The following is a 21671-nucleotide window of genomic DNA, read 5'->3' as shown; positions in this document are numbered from 1 at the left end:
CCTTTTCACTGAATTAATGATTTAAAACATTAGAGCCGTCATATCTCTTTTAGCTACTGAGATATAGGGCTACTTTCATTCCTTTTCTTTGAATGAGAAAAATATTCGCAATGTTCCTTTCTTCCAATGTCATAAAAGGTTTCTACTCCTAAAACATTACTAGGTAATTCAGATTATAATCGCTCGTTTTGGATACGTAAAATTTATACTTTAATTTAATTCAAGGCAGTGACGTACCGATGGGATATTTTAAGACGTTTTTAATCACATTCTTATTCCTATAAAAAAATTTTAAATTCGTCTATATTTGCTCTGAGCTAAGTATAGTTACAATTTCTCCGTCATAGACTCATGTTATAAATTTTATTACATTTAAGACAGTAATGTATCTGTGGAATTTCTAGAAGGATTGTAAGCCATTATCCCTAAATTCTAAATTTGCCACAATTTCATCTGTGCTAAATAAAATTTATAAACCAATACCACATTTTTCAAGCTCAAAGTTTCATCTACGAAGATTTTTATATTCAATATAAATTGATTCAAGATAGTGACGTACCGGTGGGATTTCTAGAGGTATTTTATTCGTTTTCTCAATATACCAAATTTCACAGAATTTGATCTAAGCTAAATCCGATTTCAAAATATCTACATCACTGACTTTAAAATATTTTTCAAACTCAAAGCATTCTCTACGAACATTTTCATTTTAAGTTTAATTTAATTTAGGACACTGATGTACCGTTGCACAAGAAAATTGAAGAAACTTCTTTACGTTACGAGTTAGAGAAGCACCTCATACCATAAATGGATTTAATCATTTTCAGGCAAACCAAAACCAATCATAAAATGGTGGTTCGAAGGCAAACTACTAGACACAACCCCTTCGCACAATCCGTTCGAAAATCTCTACAGTAACCAATTGACCATCTATAACCTCCAAAGATCGCACCTCCACGCTACCTTCACTTGCCAGGCGACGAACAACAACATCAGTCAGCCCCTATCGGCGACAACCTCCCTGGATATCCACTGTAAGTCACGTTCCTTTCAACTTTTTTTTAATTACCCAATTCCTTGAGGGACAATGAGTGCGAAAACGGGAACCTGCTCGTACCACAATGACTATGTAATGAACATTCCGCGATGTTCTTAATTATTTCCCGTACAATGGGCCCGCTGAAACAATGCAGGCTGCAAAATTTAATTTACCGCACACAAAATAGTCAGCAAAAATCCAGGCCATTCGTTTAAAAAATGTTTATGAAACTAGGAAACTGGCTGATTTTGAGGAGGGCTTTAATTAAGTTTAATTTGGTGGCGGGGTTTAAGCAGGCACGGATTCAACATGGTTTTATTAGAAATTGGTAATTCGTATTTTTATTTGCGAATGCTCGAATAAACAGAAAACCGCTGTTCATTTTTGAACTCCTCTCAGAATTTTTTGAAGGAAACAGGAGACAAATTATCCGTTACATTATGGGCTAAAAAGAACCAAAAAACACAAAATACCAAAGATTTTGCAAAGTACTGTCAAAAAATCAATACGTGAATTACATTTTGAAATAATTTTTTTGCTCCTCTTGGAAAATTTACAAAAATGCAAAAAACTTGAGTTTTCTAACATAAGGCCGTAGAGTGTTTTTTTGCACCTAGACACCCCCCCTCTAGTCAAATATAGAAACTTTTTTCGATGAGTACAAAGTACCGACACTACTGCATTAGTATATTAAGTTTTTACCGGCGATTTTTATTTCTTCACTCTGTCATCCATTTAGTTTGGACCATAGCGCCAGTTAATACAAAAACTTTTTTATTATGCCTCATTAAATAGTAAAAAAGTCCTGAACTTCCTATAGAAAGCTTTTAAAGTTTCATTTCAAAATATGCTACAGCGAGTTTTCTAATTTACTCTAGGAAAACCAAATGCATAATTTATGTGTATCGACGACAAAATTAACCCCAAAAGTGAGTCAGGCATCTTAGAGCTCAAATATTTATAACCCCGCTTCAGAAAATGGCCCGAAAGTAGGCCTTTCCAAAGTAAAAACTAATTCAGCATGAAAAAGGCCAGAATGCGATCCATCACATCAGCAAAATACAGCATTCAGGCAACAAACAAAAATAAGCCGAGTTTGATGTTTTTGGCAAAAAGGATATTTGCACGGCTGAAGGTTCAAATCTGGAACACACCAAGGTGACATATTATGATTGATGGGACGTACTCTCATAACGTTACATAAACTACGTTAGCTGGAACAATACTCGGGGTCACGTTATTTTGTGACTGCTTTTGAAGGATTTTAAGATGTTTTTCAGCAGTTAATCAGCGGAAATTTCCCTTGTTACCATGGAAAGTCCTTGCTTGAGCTCCCAGAATCGCCCGGCAATCGAACTAGTGGCAATAAATATTCATAGTAGCGTTGTTGAAGCTAAAGGCCGTTGTCCTCATCGTGAGTGTTACTAATCTGTGAATTACACAATTTCATGAATAACAAACAGTGAGTGAAAGCTATTGTAGTCAAATCCACTGGAAAATTCAATAGATCATCACAAACGGAAGTAGAATGCAAGTCTCGCTTTAAAAGTTGCAGCCGTAAATAAACCGCGCGTCCTTAACCGTATGAATAAATCGTGTATTCCAGCTGTTTTGAAATTCCGACAAGAAAACGCTTCTAACATTTTACGGACTCCTTTTATGCCCCGGGGTGGGTAAAAGGTTTAGGAATGTATTCTTTTCGCGGATACTCAAAGTAACTTGGTGTAAAGATTTCCATCGGTTGTTTGAAAAAGCTCAAAACTGGATCTTAAACGCTTGCCGCCTTCACTGGTTGAATACGAATGAGACTCTTTGTGTCAAAAGTATCAAGACCGAATTCCATTTGTGGGGATAAAGTCGAGTTTGTTTTTTTCTCTTTGAGCTGAAATAACTACTGGCTTTACGAAAGCTCCTCGTTTCCCTCTCATTCATTAATTTGTAATCTTGATATTGGTGGCTTTGAAATGTGATTTTCTTCTTTGCACGTGTGCTATAGAAAAGAAAACCTTGTTAATGATGCCATGAGGATATGTTGAAGCAAATCGATAACTCAAAACCAAAATTTTGTAATTGGTCATAATTTTAGTGGTCCCGGTATAGATATGATCAATCTTGGGTAAATCGCCTGGCAAACATTTCACAAAAGTTCCAATATGAAGAAAAAATAACACAAAATTATTTGGAAGTGTTGAATATAACTCTATCAACTATTAGTCACCTGCTGAAATCTAAAATCCCACTAGAGTCAACTAAATTTCGGAAATTATATCTATCAAATAGAATATTCTAAAAGATTTATGTTACGACAGTCAAAGCTTCTATAGCTACCCTCCAATTATCTAACATTATTTAAACTCGGCAATTTGATTTGCTTGGAAGTACTCAAGTAACAAAATCCCCAAGAGAAATTTTAACGAAACTTGGTAAATTGTACCTGCCAAAGGATCGAATTTAAAGAGTTAATTTTAAAGATATCATGGCTTCTATGCCTATCCTTCATCCCTTTACAATATAAGCGTAATGCCTCGATTTTGTATGGAAGAGTTTGGCCCATATTTCATTTTTTATTGTAGCTGTAATGATAACACACACACACACACACACACAGAGGACTAGGGTCGCAATATTTATGACTTACTAGAAAATCGCATAAACACAGATTTTTTAAAGATAGTTAGGGATATTTATCTCAATATTTGTTTTCAGCGAGGGAATCACATATTTCAAATCTCGGCCTTTGATTCATTTTGATCACGTACACAGAGGGGAGCAGAAGAGTGGAAGTTTCATTAATTTTTATATTACAAATTTTCTATTAAACACCTGTTTCTGACCCAACATTTTCTCTATGAGCGGACAACGCTCGTTAACCCACCAAACTGCCTCTTTATCGTCTAACACATTCTCGAACGCACTAAACTAAAGAGAAACGTGGCCTTTACCTTAAGCAGGCTCACAAATAATAACTAGGACTAGCTGAAAGGCGAACCTCTCTAGAAACGTCTTGAATTTTTCATTAGCAAGTCGACTACATGACGTACTCAGTAATTTCATTACCTTGACAGTAACACTGCTCCACTTTAAATAAATTATTAAGTTATTTTATGCCCGGAATGTAGGTTCCGTTGCCATAATGAAAATCGACTTTACAGTCGCAAATTATGCAAATACTTTTGGTTCGTGTTAATCGAAGAAGAAATGGTTTTTAAATTCCGTAAATTTCGTTTGTAATGAATAGAAGACTCAAATATTCTCTTGCACCAAAATGAGTTTCTTAAGAGATAACCCAAGTGGAAAAAGACACATTTTACGTGACTTTAACACTAAACAGAACCAGAGAGGAGCTGATAACAATATTAAGCGACTTATCTGCCTAGATTTTCCAAAGACAGTTGAGAATTGAAGTCAGGTTTCCAGGCACTAGCCGGCATCCAGAGCATTGCATTACAGCAAATAATTACTTTATGCTAACTAGAACCGAACCTAATGTATTATTTACCGATCCCCAAAGCCATTTATCCGATGAAGCGAAACAAAGGACTAATTTAGCCAGATTTAAATAAAGCATTTACCAAATGTGTGGCATTATTGCCCAGCGTTACATAAACTTTGCAGATTGCAACTTTTCGTGCTCCAAACCTGCGTGTTTAACGTCGAATTAGCCTGGGATTTCTGATCAATTTTCCTAATTTTCGTGCCGACATTCATTAAAGCAATTTGCAAATTCACGATTTTTCGAAACCTCCCGAAACTTAATGGTGGGATACTTGATATCAACGACATGCCTTGGATTTCCAATTATTTTCAAGATCATAATCTACATTTTACACCAACCTTCTTTCCTCTCAGGGTAAAATGTGAATCTTACCTTTTTAAATTATGTTAAGAAAGTTCTAACACTCGATATTCGCTTTTAAAATATTATTTCTCATCATAGTTGATCCAGTTAGGCCCTTTGATACAAAATGCTAATCATGTGTTTTCAAATAATGTTATTAAAACTCTAACACTCAATATTCAACGTCTTCCTACTCGTAAAATATTCTTTCTTATCATGGTAAAATATTTAAGGGACGCTCCCCCTTTCGAACGTAAGCCATCATTATCCTCGTCCGTTTACGACCCAATCTGTCCACCCTCAGGCTTAATGCCAGCAATAAAGCTTTTAAGAAGAAGCCCCTTTTTCCCTCAAATCTCAGGCATTTTTCCCCATTGCAGTTCGTCCGGTAGCAGTGGAAATTCTAAGCAGCAGTCAACCATTTAGTGCTGATAGGAAGTACGAATTTCCTTGCAACACCTTTGGATCGAGGCCTGCAGCCAAGATTACTTGGCACTTGGATGGGAAAGAGCTGAGAGGACCTAAGTACAATATTAGCATTTCTGTAAGTATTCAATTATTGAATTCATAATCCTCTTTACGCCATTCTTTAGACCTCTGAAGATGACAACTCAACAACCTCCACCCTCTCCCTCCTGCTCACTCGATTACACAATGGCAAAACCCTCATCTGCAAAGCTGTAAATCCGAAGGTGAAAACTGGAGCTTTAGAGAGTAGCCTGGTACTAAACGTGTTTTGTAAGTTCTTAAGGATGTATTGAGTCTTATATGCAAATATTATGAACTGATTCCAGATGTTCCAATAATCGAACTGGTGTGGGGATCTAATTTGAATCCTGATGATATTGAGGAGGGGGATGATGTTTACTTCGTGTGTAATGTGACTGCAAACCCCAATGCGTATAAGATCGTTTGGAAGTTTAATGTAAGTTTGTTTAGTAGATTGTTAGAAAATTCGTAGCACAGAACTTTCTGCAACTATACCAGAAACTTATATTTCTAAGTAAAATGAAACAATATTGAATACTCGATTTGGGTGAATTAACTTCCATTCCAAATATTCCCTATTTAATTCTAACAGCTTGGCATATAATTAGCTTTCCTACGAAACAAGTTTCGAAATTTAAACAAATATTTTTCTTGTTCGTTTTGGATAGTTAGAAATAGTACACAGCAAGAACTTTATTTTACAAAGGAAATTACATAATATGGTTTCCACCCAAGCCAAAAAAGATCTTTGCAGTCTCTTCCTAAATATTTGGCTTAGAACATATTCTTTAACACTTGACAAGATATTTTTCGCAATACCTACAATAGGTTTGATATGCTCATCCTTAGAAATTCTCCATGTTTATTTTTCTTTTTCCTTTAAAGTCGGAGAAAACTCAGCTTACGAGCTCATCCAAGCGCATTGTAGATCTTATAATTCAGAATCGATCGCTCTTAAAAATGTGCTCTAATAGCAGCTTTGCACTGTGTCAGACGAGATTCGGCTTATCCCTTTAGACAGAATATAAATCTTCGATTGAGATAAAATGTTTTTACTGTAAAGGCGGATTGATAAATCTATCTTACATTTTATACTGATGCGAGGTTTTCTATTATTAGCCCTCTTCGCACAAAGTCGTTATTTGACATTTTCCTAAGAGTTACAACATTTTCATGCTACTGTTCCCAACAAGATTGCCTTCTTCAAGCGAAACTTCAAACTATACTTCACGAAATTTCTTCAACTTTTCGTTCCAGCTAGAGACACAATCAGGACAACTTTGCCCCGACAAGTTGGAAAAGTGCCTTTCAGCAAGATATTAAAATACAGCTTGTTTTGGCAAAAGCTCCCTTTTTTGGAGCCCAATTCAAAACAAGTTTAGAGGCTCAATTTCGACCGGATTTTTTCGTCGAACGCTCAATTGAAGAAAGTTACAAAAATTTCATTATTCTGCGCGAATCATAATTCAGGATCCCCGTCATAAATTAAAATTTTTCCTCGGATTTGTTTCCAAAAGTCGTCCCAACTTTCCTCGGGAGTCGTAAATAAAATCACGGGAAATTAAACATTTATTCTCCTTGTTTCAAGTTGTTGGGACTTTGAGAAGAAACATGCTCTCGGGCAAATTGGGATATTCAAAGAGCGATATTGCTTATTTTACGTTGAAATGTTGGTGCTAGTATTTAACGATCTAAATTGTATCCTTTTTTCAACAAAAAGGGGGAAAGAACGTAACGTGTATACTTTGTAAAAGTATAACTCAAAACCAAGTGTGACTGTTATATCTCCGGGAACAATAAAAGCGAATGGGTCTGGTGCTGCAAAAGTTCCTTATTCTCGAAAACGACTCTATTAAAGTTTCCTTTGCTTTTAACCAAAACAAAATATCTCACCCCCCCTTTTAAATTAGAGACACTATTATGGCTTTACCCCAGATTGACTGTACTTGCCCTTATTTCGACGTCGCAAAAACTTGAAATTAGCCATTGAACGGAGCGAGAGAATTGTTTTAATTTGAGTGCTTAACACGTATGAAATAGGAAATATTTCTCGATGGGGAGCGACAAGGAATTCCTTAACTTCCGAACCTTTGTTGGGAACTGATGGCGGCGCGGCAGTAAATTTTTCATAGACGTGACTCCGTTTTATTCGACCCAAGACATCCTTTAAGGCAACTTCACATTCTTGCATTCCCTTCGTCTCTAACAAAATAGACGTCTATTTATATTGAATGTCGTTGCTAGCGGTCTTGTCACTATGGCATTTTGACAAATTTCGCGCCTAGTTCATTGGCACATGATGAGGCTAAAAATGCGTACGAATTGTTGTATTAGAAACGGCGGAATAACGTCTGTAAAATTGTAGATCTATAGTAAATTATCAGGTAATACAATGATTCCCTAACATTAAATATTCCTTTATGAGTCTCTTTTTTGTAAACCAGGCTTTAGAATTTACTCCAGAGCTGAGCTTTTCTGTGACTCTACTGGAATTTCTTAATTATAGTTCTTAATTAACATTCCCTTTATTCTCGGCTCATTTTTGCTAAGGCAAAATTTCAATTAGGATTTTACATACTAAAATTCTTTGTGTGAAAAGGATATAATTCTCTGCACAAGAAGTGTAATACCCATTGAACTGTAGTAGCCCTGTAGCAGTAACCTGAATTACTTTTATTTGTTGAAAAACACACACAGATTTGCAAAGTGTCGTTTAAAAAAACTTATTCAAAAATTTACTCCACATATTCGCCATTTCATCAGAAATCAAATGTCGTTTTCGACATTTGAAAGATATTCGTTACGAATTTTAGATGGCTTTCAGCACTTTGTCAAAATTTTCCACAAAATTAACAGAGAGCGCATTCACCTTCGATAAGTTGTCAGGACTCCAATATAAACTTAATAAAAAAAAATTACATTCTAGAATCAAGTGATGCAGGGCAATCAAATGGTGATCAAAAGCTCCGGTGACTTGAACCTTCAAGCAGTGAATCGAAGTCAGGTCGGGAATTATTCCTGTGTCGCTTCAAACGTGGAAGGGGATGGAGAAAGCAATGTAATCCAGCTAAAGGTCATGTGTAAGTATTTCGCCAACACAACCATCTACGTATATAAATGACCGTACACTAAGTCCAGAAACACGAGACATCAAGAAGTAAATAGTCCAATATCACGCGTCATTGGGACCGTACGCCCATTCTGTTGCCATAAGTCAAGTTTATAGCAAAAAATAGCCATCGTTAGTTAAACAAAGGTCTCCGGCAAAACCCTTAAGGGACCGACGAAAAATAGTTGCTTGATCTTGCAGTTTATTTGGAAAAGGAAACGATCGAGGGTTGGATAAACTAACTTTCGAGCTGCATCTGCATTAACTGTCCCGATGAAAAGATAGTTAAACGAAAGAGGATGCAGTAAATAAAGTTTTCAATGAGGAAAGTTTTTTAAATTCAAGCGACTTTAAATGACTTTCCTAAGGCGTTTTTTGCCATTTTAATAGTTCTAAATTCACTTCTTCTTATACCAGACAAGCCCTTATGCAACAAAAACCAAAAATTCCTCTACGGAGTTGCTAAACACGAGAAAGCCAATATCCTCTGCGAAGTCGAGTCCTATCCTCCTCCGTCGAAGTTTACATGGAGCTTCAACCACTCAGAAGAAGTGAAGGAAGTGAGCATCACACCAGAGACCTTCAATCCCAACGATATCATCTATTCCTCCAATTTCAGCTTCACTCCAGTTTCAGACCTCGATTATGGAACAGTAAGGCTGATAGTTTCAGGCACTTTATTTAATAATGTATTTGGTCTGATATAAAAATTTCAGGTTATGTGTTGGGCATCCAACTTTCCAGGCAAACAAGAGGAGCCCTGCATATTTCATGTGATTGGGGCAGGAAAACCGGACCCTCTGCATAACTGCTCCATTGTCAATAGGACTAACGATTCACTTGAAGTGGAGTGCATCGAGGGATTTGACGGGGGTCTGCCGCAATATTTTCTGTTAGAGGTAAAAAAGTGTTATTAGGGTATATACAATAGTATGTCCCTTAGGTATTTAAATCACCCAATTTTCCTTTATTTTCGCCAAATAATCGAAAGTTTTCTAGGAGTCTTAGATACAAATAAGTTATCGAAGAGCGAATTCGAGTTACAGCAGAGTCAAATATTAAAGAACATCACTAAATTCGTGAGATAATGAAGCAAATCGACTTAATAAGTTTTTACAACCTTTTCAAAAATGAATACTTGGTCATATTTCGCTAGCAAATATAATATGATCTTCTAAAACCATTTAAGTGGACTAAACAATCTACGAGATTAAAAAAATTGACAAAAGTGGTTTAAATCAAGTCTGGTACTTTTGTTAACAAATTCAATTGATATTCTGGAGAAATATCTATTTATATGACCTTTAGAGCTTTGGTAGTAGTTTCCAGAAATTTCTTGATGCATGATATGGAATTATTTACTATTGGAAAAGAATCGCTAGTCCGAGTATTGAGAATTGTGAAGAAAAAGATGTTGATGCTTTAAGCACATAATCATTTGAAAAGTGGAAAGATGAGGGAATTCGACGTGAAGATATAGCTAGCACTGCAATGATGAGAAGAATGTTGAGATAACCTTACACCGGTCTCAGTTTCCTTCAATTTAAATTAATAATAAATATGATTTTCTATTTTTTTCGAATAGGATGACATTTAAAAATGTTCATTTCCGGAGTGAACCTGTCTAGCAATACTCAAAACCTAGCAGTGTTTGACCACAGAGAGCGGCAACCACTTCACACGCTACTATATGAAGGACCGTCATGGTCGGTTATTAACAATATCAGTACGCCCAAACCGAGCATCTCAATGCTTAACTGTAAACACGTCTCAAAATGATCTTCTCTCGTGTAAAGAGAACTGCGGTAGTCCACAACTGGCTCCCCTGCGGGTATTTCGCCTTCGAGGAAGCTCGTTAGTATTATTGACATTTGCATGTATAGAGAGCCAACTGTAGTTTCGGAAAGTTGCCTGTAATTAAGAGAGGATAATGAGGATTTACGTAAAGCCTTTGTTTATTCTCTCCGGTAGAAAGGCTTTTTGCGAGTGTCTCATGTCCTCGTAGCCGATCGAGTTAGTACGTGATCCAGTGGGTTAAAAGGGCGGGCATGCAATCTCAGTGCCACGATTAGCGCTTGATTAATAAGGGATCCATTAACCCGCTAGTGTTTGCCGGACATAGCTCTCCAGGGACATATTAACCTTGCTGTAACGGTTTAACTTCGGCCATTTCTTACAAAGTTTATTAATATGGATTAGCCGGCCGCCCATCTGACGTCCGCCGAGATTTTCACCGGAACTTATAACTTAATTAAAACGGGCAGGAATTGTTTCGGATTGAAATTTAGAGAAATAAGTTCATCCAGTGCTAACTGAAATGCTTATTTCTTCCAGGTTTACGACGGGAAAACCAACGCCATTCAAGCTAATGTTTCGGCGAAATTCCCGCTATTTATCGTGAGTGGTCTGGATCCTGGAAAAGAACTGAAAATGTTAATCTACGCGGCAAACAGTAAGGGCCGAAGCGTTCCGGTACCACTCGAAGGATTTACGCTAAAAGTGGCCGAGAAGCAGACAGGTAAGATTTACGAGCACTCTTCTATTTTTTCGTGCAGATGCTCTTTAAGTTATAAACTTTAGAGCCATTCGGGACAGGAATTTTCCACGCCTTTGAAATTATCATCAGTCCTGCAGCCTGAAAGTTCTTCCTTATTCAAGTTTGATGAAAACGTTCTATTTCTAGATCAGTCCTCCTACGATTCGTGCGTGCATGGGAATTTTCTGAGATCCTAAGGGAATCGGTTTCAGTTGTATCTCTCTCTCCCTCCATTCCCTTTATGGTTTCCCAATACATATTGCGAAATGAGCATTCAGGCAGAAACGACCCTGTTTGTGGAGCATAAAACTTGTCTCCATTTCCTCTTACGTAGGATGCCTATTTTTTCTGTCCAAGAATAATACTTTATTTTAACTTCTTCTCGTACTTTCAATGCCAAACCGGCAATTAATGAATCAAAAAGTGAAACATAAAAGTTAGGTTGTTAGTCTTTTCCAAATGCGCATTAGGGACGAATTAAACGTTTATGCATTGATTGCATAACTTCAAAATTATCGGTTTGATTCGATTTTACCGGATACGAATTGGAAGGTACAATTCGCATTAGCAACTGTTTGCGATTTAGGTTTGAAGAAATGTGCATTCTAGGATACCTATCCGTATAATGCGTAAATGTAGTGATTTGTTTCCAACGTCACGGATGGATGTGTAGTCCCAGTTGTAGCTAGGAAAATGAATCTTTACGGTCTAGCCAATTTTTCCTCAACTAAAATGAGAATTTTCAATTATTTAACTTCCATAAATTTAGAATGTATCTGGCCCGCAATATTGAAACATAGCGGTTAAAGCAAATAAGAAGAATAGACAGAGATATTCTCCATTTTTTTCCGCGTCTAAAACTTTAACTCTTTTAAACCTTGAAAGAAAACTTTGCTGAAAAGATTTAAAAAGTAAGAATTTTAATCTCGATTAGTAGCCTGGTATTTTAAATATACAAATCCCAACAAAGAAAATCGTTTCCGCTCCCGGATGGTTTGAAATGTCGAAATTCTTAGAAGTACAGTAGTGCGTGTAGCTTACAGTATTCATAACCTTGTAGTTATGGATTACAAACAGTTAAAAAATTCACAATTCTTCTTTCAAGTCTGGCCTTGATAAAAATGTGACCTCGACACATTGAAAATTCTCATTGTCGCCTTTCTATAATTGTGAGTGCCGAAGATAATTATTTCGTGTGTATATTTCCATGTTCGACCTCAAGTCTGATGTGCTATGGTCACGGGTGGTCTGTACAATTTTCCTTTAAAGCTATACCTTTAGTTCGACGACGTATGGCATATAATTTCTTAAATTTTAGAAATTACCTGTAGAAATTAAATTTCCATTCTCACTGCATCCGTCCAGTCCCATTTCGCAAGATATCACAGCGAATTCCACATGCAGTCGCAGCCAGATATGTTTGAGGCCCCCAGGGGGGTAGCCTGCATATTTTAGCTCGAAACTGGAGGCACGAAACTGACAGATTTGATTTAGGGGCGACTTTCTTTATTTTCAGCTAAAAACCTGTATGCGTTCTGAAGTTAGCAGGGCACAAATTTAGGAGATAACCACATTTCCCCGACATTCTCCCTCAAAGTCCAATAAAGCGTTCGGCTTCAAAGGGAGTTCGCCTCCGGCCTTATTTTTGGTCATAATCCCTCGCAATAAAATTACCCAAATCCAGGAAGACAACTTTTAAACGACTGACCGTGGTCGGACACAAACAACTTCGCCTGTTTAACTTGGAGAATTTAATTACGTTTCATTCCGACCTCTAACAAGTTACACCCCGAACTTGTTCCATTAAAACTCCGTATTTTGCGGGGGTCCTACGATATATTACGGTGCATCGGGAAGGACCCTCTCAACACCATATCAATCAATGACAACATCTAACCCTTATCATTTTACACTAACCCGCCGCTAGTCCCTACGTTTGAATAATATTGCTTTAATTTACCTACTTGTCCCTTCAGGATTAGTTTTCTAGGTGACAACGTTATTTAATAATCTCAGCCGCAGACTATCAGAGCACAACTTGGAGGTTCATGAACGCATAAATATTTAAAATTAACCCCCATACCTGCAGTGATGTTCTATCTGACGATACCCTTATCATTTCCAGTTCTCTTGTTGGGCACCCGAGATCAGATGGAGCTCGCCCCGGTTTTGGGCATATTGGTAGGCATCGTGGCTGCCTTATTGTTCATCACTGTCATAATTTTGGGGGCCCTCAAAATACACCAGTCGAGAAGGGACGGCTCAAGGGCTTTGCGCCCCCGTTTCCTCGCAGTCAAAGATAAGGTCACGCTTCCACTCAGGTCTGAATCGGAGGATCTCTTCGAGAAGGACGACAAAAATCCCGACGTAGTGCCCTCTAATAAAGGTAAATTGCTGAAAATTAACCTTCTCGCTCAAAAGTCTCAAATTCAGCAGAGAGGATTGATTGCCCCAAACTTGAGGCAATTACGTGTAAAGTGTTTCCAAGCAAACACGACATAGACAAAGCGTTTCCGCTCGATATCTTCTAATGCCATATTTAATTAACCTACTTCGAGGCTCTAAGCTCATTTTTCAACGCTGTTTCTAATTATAATTTATTAACCTTCTGACTTATTACACTTAATTACATAAGTATAAACGTTTCAGACTCAGATTACCAGCTGGGCTCGGCAGTTCAGACACCCGGACTCAACAATTCTGCTATATCAGTGTCCGGACATAATGAGTTTGCTTCGAATACTACAGTGGTGTCTCCAGTGATGACTCCTTCGGCAATGCCTAGTGTCACGCCTCTAGCTGAGGCCTATTTGGCCAGGAGTAGAAATTTTACTTCACCTAATGTACGTAAAAATGGTCATGTGCAATACAATTTGGCAGGATGTAGGTTGAAACTTCGCGATGTAGGAAACTTTACCTGTGCCACAATATTCATAACACGATTGTTTCCAAAAATTCAAAAATAATTTACATTAATTGCAATTGAATCAGAAATTATACTCTAATGCATCATGTACAATAGAATTTCTCATGGTATGTTTTTGACTAGATATAGACATCGGAATTAATTCACTGTCATTGAAAGTTTCATATATCCGAAAGCGTGCGGTTTTGCACAACACAACTCTGATATTTGATTAGTGTTCCGGTTTTCGGCTAAGAGAACGGCTCTGCTGTAGCGAAAGCGATTTGGGTTTAATTAAATTTGCTTTATCTGAATGAGCCATTAGTTTTTGAAACCACCATCATCCTAACCAGTTACAAACGTATCCAAGATGAATAATTGAAGACTTCCATGCCGCGCGATAGAGATTTCGGGAAGAACTTTCTCTTGTTGTTATTTACGAGACAGGTAAAAAACAATTAAATAAACAAAATTAGATTTCGACTAATTTAAACAGAAATAATCCCTCAAATGACGAAAATTGAAAATTTTTCATTATGCCACGCTCCCCTTGCTAGGTTGTGTGTAAATTAAAATTCTGCCAGGCGAAATACACCTGGATTTAGAGGGATTTGGTCGTTGTTCAAGCCGGCTTGGGCACCGAGAGGAGTCTATATAACAAAGTAAAAAACAAGAATTAAAGCATCGTTTTGTTGCGTCATTTTCCTAAGCTGTTTTGAAACAAAAAGTAGAATACGGAACGTGGCCGATCATGTTACGTTGAGGTGAGACATTTTTATACCTGCCGCAACGAGCTTAATCCATAGTTTTGCTTCGAACACTGATTAGAAAACCCACACAATTTCACCTAATTCTAATCAACTTAAGTCTCAACGTTCATCGGTATGCTCCTCTGTTCTCAAGCTTGCTGTCATTTCCGCAATGTTAAAAACTAAACAATAAAATTGAAAACCTGGTGACATATTGTTCTCGATTAACTGAACGAGTTTGTTGAAACGTAAACTTTAAACGCCGATGTACCGGGACCACAAAAACTATAATCCAGTTATATTTCAGTAAAAATGAGAAATTGATTGTTTTACGTAAAAGATTTTCTAGACTTTTTTTGTACTTTTCTATCCGTTGTGCAACATGTTCGATGATGTGCGGAGCCCTCAAGAATATCAAGCATTGGCACTTAGAATTACTAAGTCGCATCCTATTTCTCAGCATGAGAGATTTTTCACAGTGTTAGTGATGACGTGCACTGCAGAGTCAATACTCTCGACCATCTCTAAGTCATTGTGCCGAAGATTTGTTTTTTAAATAGCTGATTTTACCCTCGCAACCGTTTCTTATCTTGTACCTAGTCTAAAATAAGTAAAACCACATTGTTCTTTACGAACTCATGCATTCCTGGACGTGTTCATTTGCTTTTTAGTTTCTCCACGTTTCGACCGAATCAATTTGATAAAACGTCGAATGCAAACACAGTTTGCGAGCTTTTTCTTTAATACTTACTTCGTAGTTACTTATTTCATCCACCGCTCCCAAAATAGCCTGAATTTCCGCTATTCATTTATAATTGCGAACGGAAATTATGTTCGAAGTATAATTTTTGAAGTTAGAAGGTATTCGGGAATTCTTTCTGCACGTAATTAGTTTCGAGGAAACGCTTCGCGATTACCGTCTAAACAACGATAAATTTTAAAGTTGTGTACCTGCTTTGCTTCAGCCCGTTTCCTCAGTATCGTTCTGGGGGCGAATTAAAATTAATTAGTTTCTCTGATAGTGTTATTATGGGGTTTTCGGGCTAATTGCCTTCAATTCTAGGGCTTAAAAAATCGAGCACAATTTACTTTTAATTACAACTTTCTGGCCAATTTTAAACGCAACTCAAAGGGATTTTACAGTGTTCGATGAGCAGCAAAACAAAATTTTAATCCGCTTTTATTGCAGGTTTTTTATGTATTTATTTACGAGATCTCTCTTTCTCTCTCATAATTCCGCAATATACGAGAGGCACTTTATAGCCGTAACGCCAACACTCACGTGAAAGTAGAGCATTGAAAACGCGTGTTGTAATTTGCTGCATCCTAAAGCTGTAAATAATAAAGCGATGCATTTAATTAAACAAAGAGTCACGTACACTGAAAATTCGTGCAACATTGTTCCGATCGTGCGCAAAACTATAAAATTGCGAAACTTTTTAGGACTCGGTGACTTGTAGTCTTGTCAGTTTCATATGGATATAAATTTTACAATGAAAAGATAAAATTCATTACGTTTAATTTAGGGAAAATTTCTTATTTTGTTTTTGTTCATTCTAGGGCACGCGCGGAGCCCAAAATCTCCCGAATGGCCATATTAATGAGGGCTCTTCACTATTGAAGCGACATTCGCAATCGAAATATCACTCGTGATATTTCACTCTGTCCAAAAAAATAGTGCCCAGCTCACAATATTCAAAACCCAAAGCAATCATTTTCGGATTAACCTTATTTCCGACTAACGGCTTGAAGTGCGACCTGCTACACAGCTGGGCCTTCATAGTTGCGTACTTAAACCCCAATATTTACATTCAGATATTTATAGGTATTTCGCCATGTTAAAAAAATATTCACCTTTAAAATTTAATGCTGCATCGAAAAATATAGAATTGGATATATTTAGTTCAGTACCTTTGTTCGAACTCGATCACAATTTATGTTCTCCGTTCATTTTAGGGCACGTACAAAGCTTTGACAGATGTCTATTAGGGTCTTGTAAGTACTTTTTAAATGTTGTAACTAAATCGTATCATATTCACGCCGAGCACGCAGCAATACTGGAAAAAGTACTTCTTCATTAAGATTTCAATGCATATGTGCATATACTTGCCCAAAAAGAAAATAACTACTTTTATATCTTAGCAAGTTACAGGAACACTGTCAAGGCAATCATTATTTTATTTCAAAACTCTAGTAAAATTTCAGTTAACCTCGCTCCTTAAATGCCTCAAAATCGATATAAAACTTAAAAAAAAACTGTCTTTTCCCTCATGCATGTCTCTATTTCGTGCTGCTCCTCTCTAAATTAAAAACAGCCCCCGGACTGTAAAGTTGGCACCATCTTTGCATACATTTTAACTAAAAATTTGCAGCCTTCGTTGCATGCAAACCAACCCGAACTATTCAATATTCATAATATGGCATATAGCACGTCGACGTAGACCGAATTTGCATGGAGGATATCTTTATTTCAGGAACGACATCGACACGGAATAGAAATATTCCCCCCCTTTCCTATTGTATCGAAATTGTTGTTGCTTCCACAATAAGTATTTTTGGTATTTGAAATTTGTGTAAAAAATTGTAAAAATGGAATACTTGCAAACCACGTTTACTTACATTTCAAATATTTGAATCTACGTATTGAAACTTAATTTTTACTAGCAAAAAAAAAAACAATTTTTTTAATGGTGTTTCGATGTGTTAGGTATATTCCGGGGTACAAAAATGTGGCTTTTTGAATAAATAAACAGTATTCCATTTCATTGTTTTATTTAAAATAATTCTGCTTCTGCTCTTTATTTGATTTCATTAAAATATAACATTTTTTTTTGTTCACGCGCAAATCTATTAAAATTGATGAGAATTTGTTAAAAACTTAATCAACGAAAAAACATTTTTGAGTGAGAAAAAGTTCAAAAAAATCCTCTGAATTTCATAAGGAAATATCCTACTCCATAGATAAATGGATATAGGGTATTCTATATATATATATATATATGATGTAACTTTAATAGGATTTCTTGAATCAAAATAAGAAAAAAGATAGTATAAAAATTTGTCTCAATATTTAACTAGAAATAAGGAAAAGGAAAATCCAAAGAAAAAATTGAAATCTTGGAATTTGATAGGAAATTCCCAAAAGTAGGTATTTTAAAAATAAACCGAGGTCTACCACACCACTGCTCTACAAAATTTTGCAAGAGTTTTTCAAGAACCTCTTCAGAATTCCAAGAGCAATTCGTTAATCTCTTACAATTATCAAGAAGTGCCGAGAATCTCTGCGGGGTGCAATCAACATGTAGAGAGGGTAAACCAATAAATAGAAAAGTTGAGTTCCGGTGAAGAGGAAAACCAAAAAAGAAAACGCTTCAAATTGAAAATCCTAGAAAATAAGATCAAATAAATTTTAAAAAATCAGGTTAGTTCAGATTAGTTAACATAGTTAGTAATTAATAATTGCGTGAGGAATGACCAATAGGAAAAACTGGTTGAGTGAGAAAAATCGCAATATGTTGTAGCTTAAACACCAACATTTGATTTTTTTTGTTAATTTTCATGTTCCGACTGAAGTGTTTGCTTAATTTAGATTCCAAATAATGTCCCCTCTGGCATCCGAAATAGCCGGTCCTACTGGAAATAAACCTAGTAATGATACAAAACCTCGAATAAACCAACAAAAAACGATTTTTTTTGTATTGTACTTGCATCAAAAGTTAGATCAAACAAATTAATTAAAAAACACTAAACCAACGTCAAATAGTTTTTCTTTTTCCCTGCCACAAAATTAATTATTTTAGTGTAAGTGCAGAATTCAACCGTGAATTAATCACTCAATCAATTCCAGACATCAACCAATGAAGTGGTCTACGCAGAGCTGCAGCTGGCACGTCCGAACTCCCTCGATCCAATAAAAAACGGCGGACAGCAGTACTCGTCTCCAGCTCAGCAGTACGCTACCCTGCGTAAGGGAGATGATTCCACAATTTACACCAAAATAGACCACAACAGGAGACCGCCCCCTCCGATACCCAATAGTAGAACTTCCCCCATTATATCTCCTGTAACAGCGATTTTCCCCACCTCCAAACAGGGGTTGTACCATAGAGAAGTAGTTACTGTGAGGACTCCTTTGATGGGATGCCAGCAGGAGAGTTGTGTTTAAGCTTATGGTTGTACATAAAGGGTGTAAATAAAAATGCTTCTTGGGTTTCAGATTGGGAATGCAATAAGGATTAGCATAGCAAACGAAATTCGGAATTAATAGGGGAAGTGGGTAAATATTTGCCAAGTTCGTCGAGAGTGCTCCAGAGGTAAACTATGCGCATATTCAGTACGTCTCCTATTGTTTTGTTCTTGTGCCTGGAATGGGAAAGACGGGCGTGCATAATTTGAGGAAATATGACGAACCGTTTTCTTTTCTGGAATTTACCCAGCAATAAATCCCATCTTCCCACGATTAAGTAGACGTTGTGCTTTCATATTTTATTAGAGGTTATAATATCTGTTATCGAGTTTTGTACTTTTCTACTTTTGTAAGGGACCAACGGTTGTTATATTCAATTGGTCGATAACTCATTATTTAGGAATGATGTGTCTATTGTTTGATTCCAACAATAAATGGTTGGAATTCGAATTGTTTATTTATGTGGCAGTCAGTGTTTGACCTCTCCACTGCAATTTAGTAGAATTAATTAAATTGTTGTGTTTATTAAAATTTTAGACAAATCTTTGATTCTTTAAGTCAACCGAAGAAGTTTCCTATTTAAACTATAGATGTCTATAATGTAAATTTGTACCTCTAATATTACTAAATCATATCGTTTTTCACCCCAAAGCTCAAAAGCACCATATCAGTTCCCCAGCAAACACTCCCCTCTTTATTATACGATTGTACATACCTAAACGATTTTTTTACCTTAAAACCAGTATTTTGTGTTTGGCACGAAATTGTACAAACTTGTAGATACACGCCAAGTTTTTTCAATTATTACTAAACCGTTGTCATATACATAAATGTGATATTACGACTATGTACTTCGATGTCGAAGATGAAAAGATGAATTTTATTGAATTTATTACGTACTACTAATAACGAGAACCATATCTTTTTCTTGGTCGTTCCAGAAAGTTTATCAAGCCTCTTTATAAAAGAATACCAAATTATGTATACTCCTTATAATGTAATAAATAAAAGTGTTAAGAGTACGATTGGGGAGAGTTTTCTTGCTGTTTTTCGAATTTCAAATAATTGTTAACAAAAGTTCTCTAAGGTATTCCCCAAAATTATCCCCCCTTTGTAGATTTTTCGGGAAAGACGTAGAAACATACCCACATTTCCCCGCTAAACTAACCGCATTTCAGCCACTTTCGACATTTTTCCAAATTATTTACAATGTATTTTGATTCCTTGAAATTCCCCAAGCAAGACGTCGCAAGATATTTCAAAAACCACAGGACAATAAAAACATTCGGCAGAAAAGCTTTAGGAATTTTCCAATTAAAATTTATTTAAGGAAATAAATTTTGAAATCTCAATGAAATACCTTTTGGGAGGGTCTTCAAAGTGTTAAGACAGAGACATACGGATCTTAAGGTTTTGCATAGGTATTATAGAGGAGAGACTAAACTGGCTGAAATGTGTGGTATATCCGATTACGAACTTGAGGTGCAGAAATTTGGTGAAGGATAACAAAAAGTCCTATACCGGCAAAGAATTTCGAATTCTGGAAATCCTACCAGAGGTATGTGGTCTGAAAAAAACGGTGGTACTCCTATCAAGTTCTCGTTGATTTGGTTCTGGAACCATTGAAAATTGCAAATCACTTAAATAATTGTTTCGTAAACGCCCCTAGATCTATTATGAGGAAATGAACTTTTCATTTTCTAGGCTAGAAAATTTTTTGCGAAGTCCAATCTTGCTCTGCTCATGAAATGATTTTTTTGTAATTTGGAAGAACGGTTCTCATTTGTTTTTATGGGATTCATTAAAAAACATAAAAAAGCACTGATGTACAAAACAATCCGAACTTGAATTGATTTTATCTGAACTAAGTCAAAGCAAAGAGTTTAAAAAAAGGGTTCTCGTATTTCGTCTACGTATTTAAATTTTGTTTTACGTTTTTTATTTGAAGGTCAGTTTCAAAATTATGTACTAAACAACGTACATACATCTCAAGCTATAAACAGAAATAATGTAATAGTTTTTAAAGTCGAAGGCATCTGAAAACATTAACATCAGTTATTTTTCCTCATAAGTAACACAAAACTCAGACTTTGCTCTATAAATTGCATAGTTCGGCAAAAGCTATTGGATCGTTTTGAATGTTCCAATTTGTCTCGAAATAGAAATAATATAAAATGTATCGCTTTCTTGTATATTTTTATTTGCTGTGCCTGTGAATCCCCTTGTCACATCAAATATGTGAGAATTTCCTTTAAGTATTAGATAATTGTATTCACCATCCCATCAAGAGAATTTCAATTAAAACGATTTTTCATACATTTTGAAGTCATTGTGATCTCTCAATTCTTGAAATTGCGAAAAACTTTAGGGTCTGTAATTGTTTCTACATAAATAAGAATAGTAATTTAAAAATATCTTTATAGCGACATATATTAGATCATTTTCTCCAGGTTTGAAGGAACAAATTAAACTTTATCGGAATTTGGGATAGTTTGAAACATTTTTCTTTTATATTTTACAAAATCCATGATTAACTGAATGTTCTACCAGATAAACTAAGAATTCAATAGTTAAGAAAATCATATTCCTGTAAATACGGATTTATTGATTTTTTAAAACAGCAATGATTGAATGAAAACAGCGCCATCGGCCAACAATATACCGAATTACACATCCAGCAGCAGTTTACTAGACACTTTTCTTTTATGTCATAGGACTCAGTATTGTTGCTGGTTGTAGATGTCGCCAGTGTAATTGTATTATTCTATGGCTCTAAGGCCCTGTTTTGCACTCAAGGTTTAAAGTTATTCTGCAGTTTAG

General features: G+C 36.1%; 1 protein-coding gene across 2 annotated transcripts in view; it reads left to right on the top strand.

Moving 5' to 3' along the window:
• LOC136420117 (nephrin-like) overlaps positions 1 to 19873 on the top strand; it is a 132112-nt gene extending 112239 nt beyond the window's left edge. Inside the window, exons 6-17 of one of the 2 annotated variants that reach the window (XM_066406904.1) lie at positions 828 to 1034; positions 5258 to 5421; positions 5471 to 5615; positions 5672 to 5802; positions 8293 to 8446; positions 8893 to 9128; positions 9192 to 9374; positions 10810 to 10993; positions 13137 to 13397; positions 13661 to 13854; positions 16622 to 16660; positions 18513 to 18642. In XM_066406904.1, the coding sequence (XP_066263001.1) occupies positions 828 to 1034; positions 5258 to 5421; positions 5471 to 5615; positions 5672 to 5802; positions 8293 to 8446; positions 8893 to 9128; positions 9192 to 9374; positions 10810 to 10993; positions 13137 to 13397; positions 13661 to 13854; positions 16622 to 16654 (1892 nt within the window). In that variant the 3' untranslated portion in view covers positions 16655 to 16660; positions 18513 to 18642. Of the gene's footprint in view, positions 1 to 827; positions 1035 to 5257; positions 5422 to 5470; positions 5616 to 5671; positions 5803 to 8292; positions 8447 to 8892; positions 9129 to 9191; positions 9375 to 10809; positions 10994 to 13136; positions 13398 to 13660; positions 13855 to 16621; positions 16661 to 18512 lie in introns of both variants that reach the window. The other variant, XM_066406903.1, reaches the window with a different exon arrangement.
• The last annotated feature ends 1798 nt before the right edge of the window (positions 19874 to 21671 follow it).

This window comes from Euwallacea similis, chromosome 3, assembly GCF_039881205.1.
Source record: "Euwallacea similis isolate ESF13 chromosome 3, ESF131.1, whole genome shotgun sequence".
NCBI lineage: Eukaryota > Metazoa > Arthropoda > Insecta > Coleoptera > Curculionidae > Euwallacea > Euwallacea similis.
This window is presented reverse-complemented; position numbering and strand designations above follow the sequence as displayed.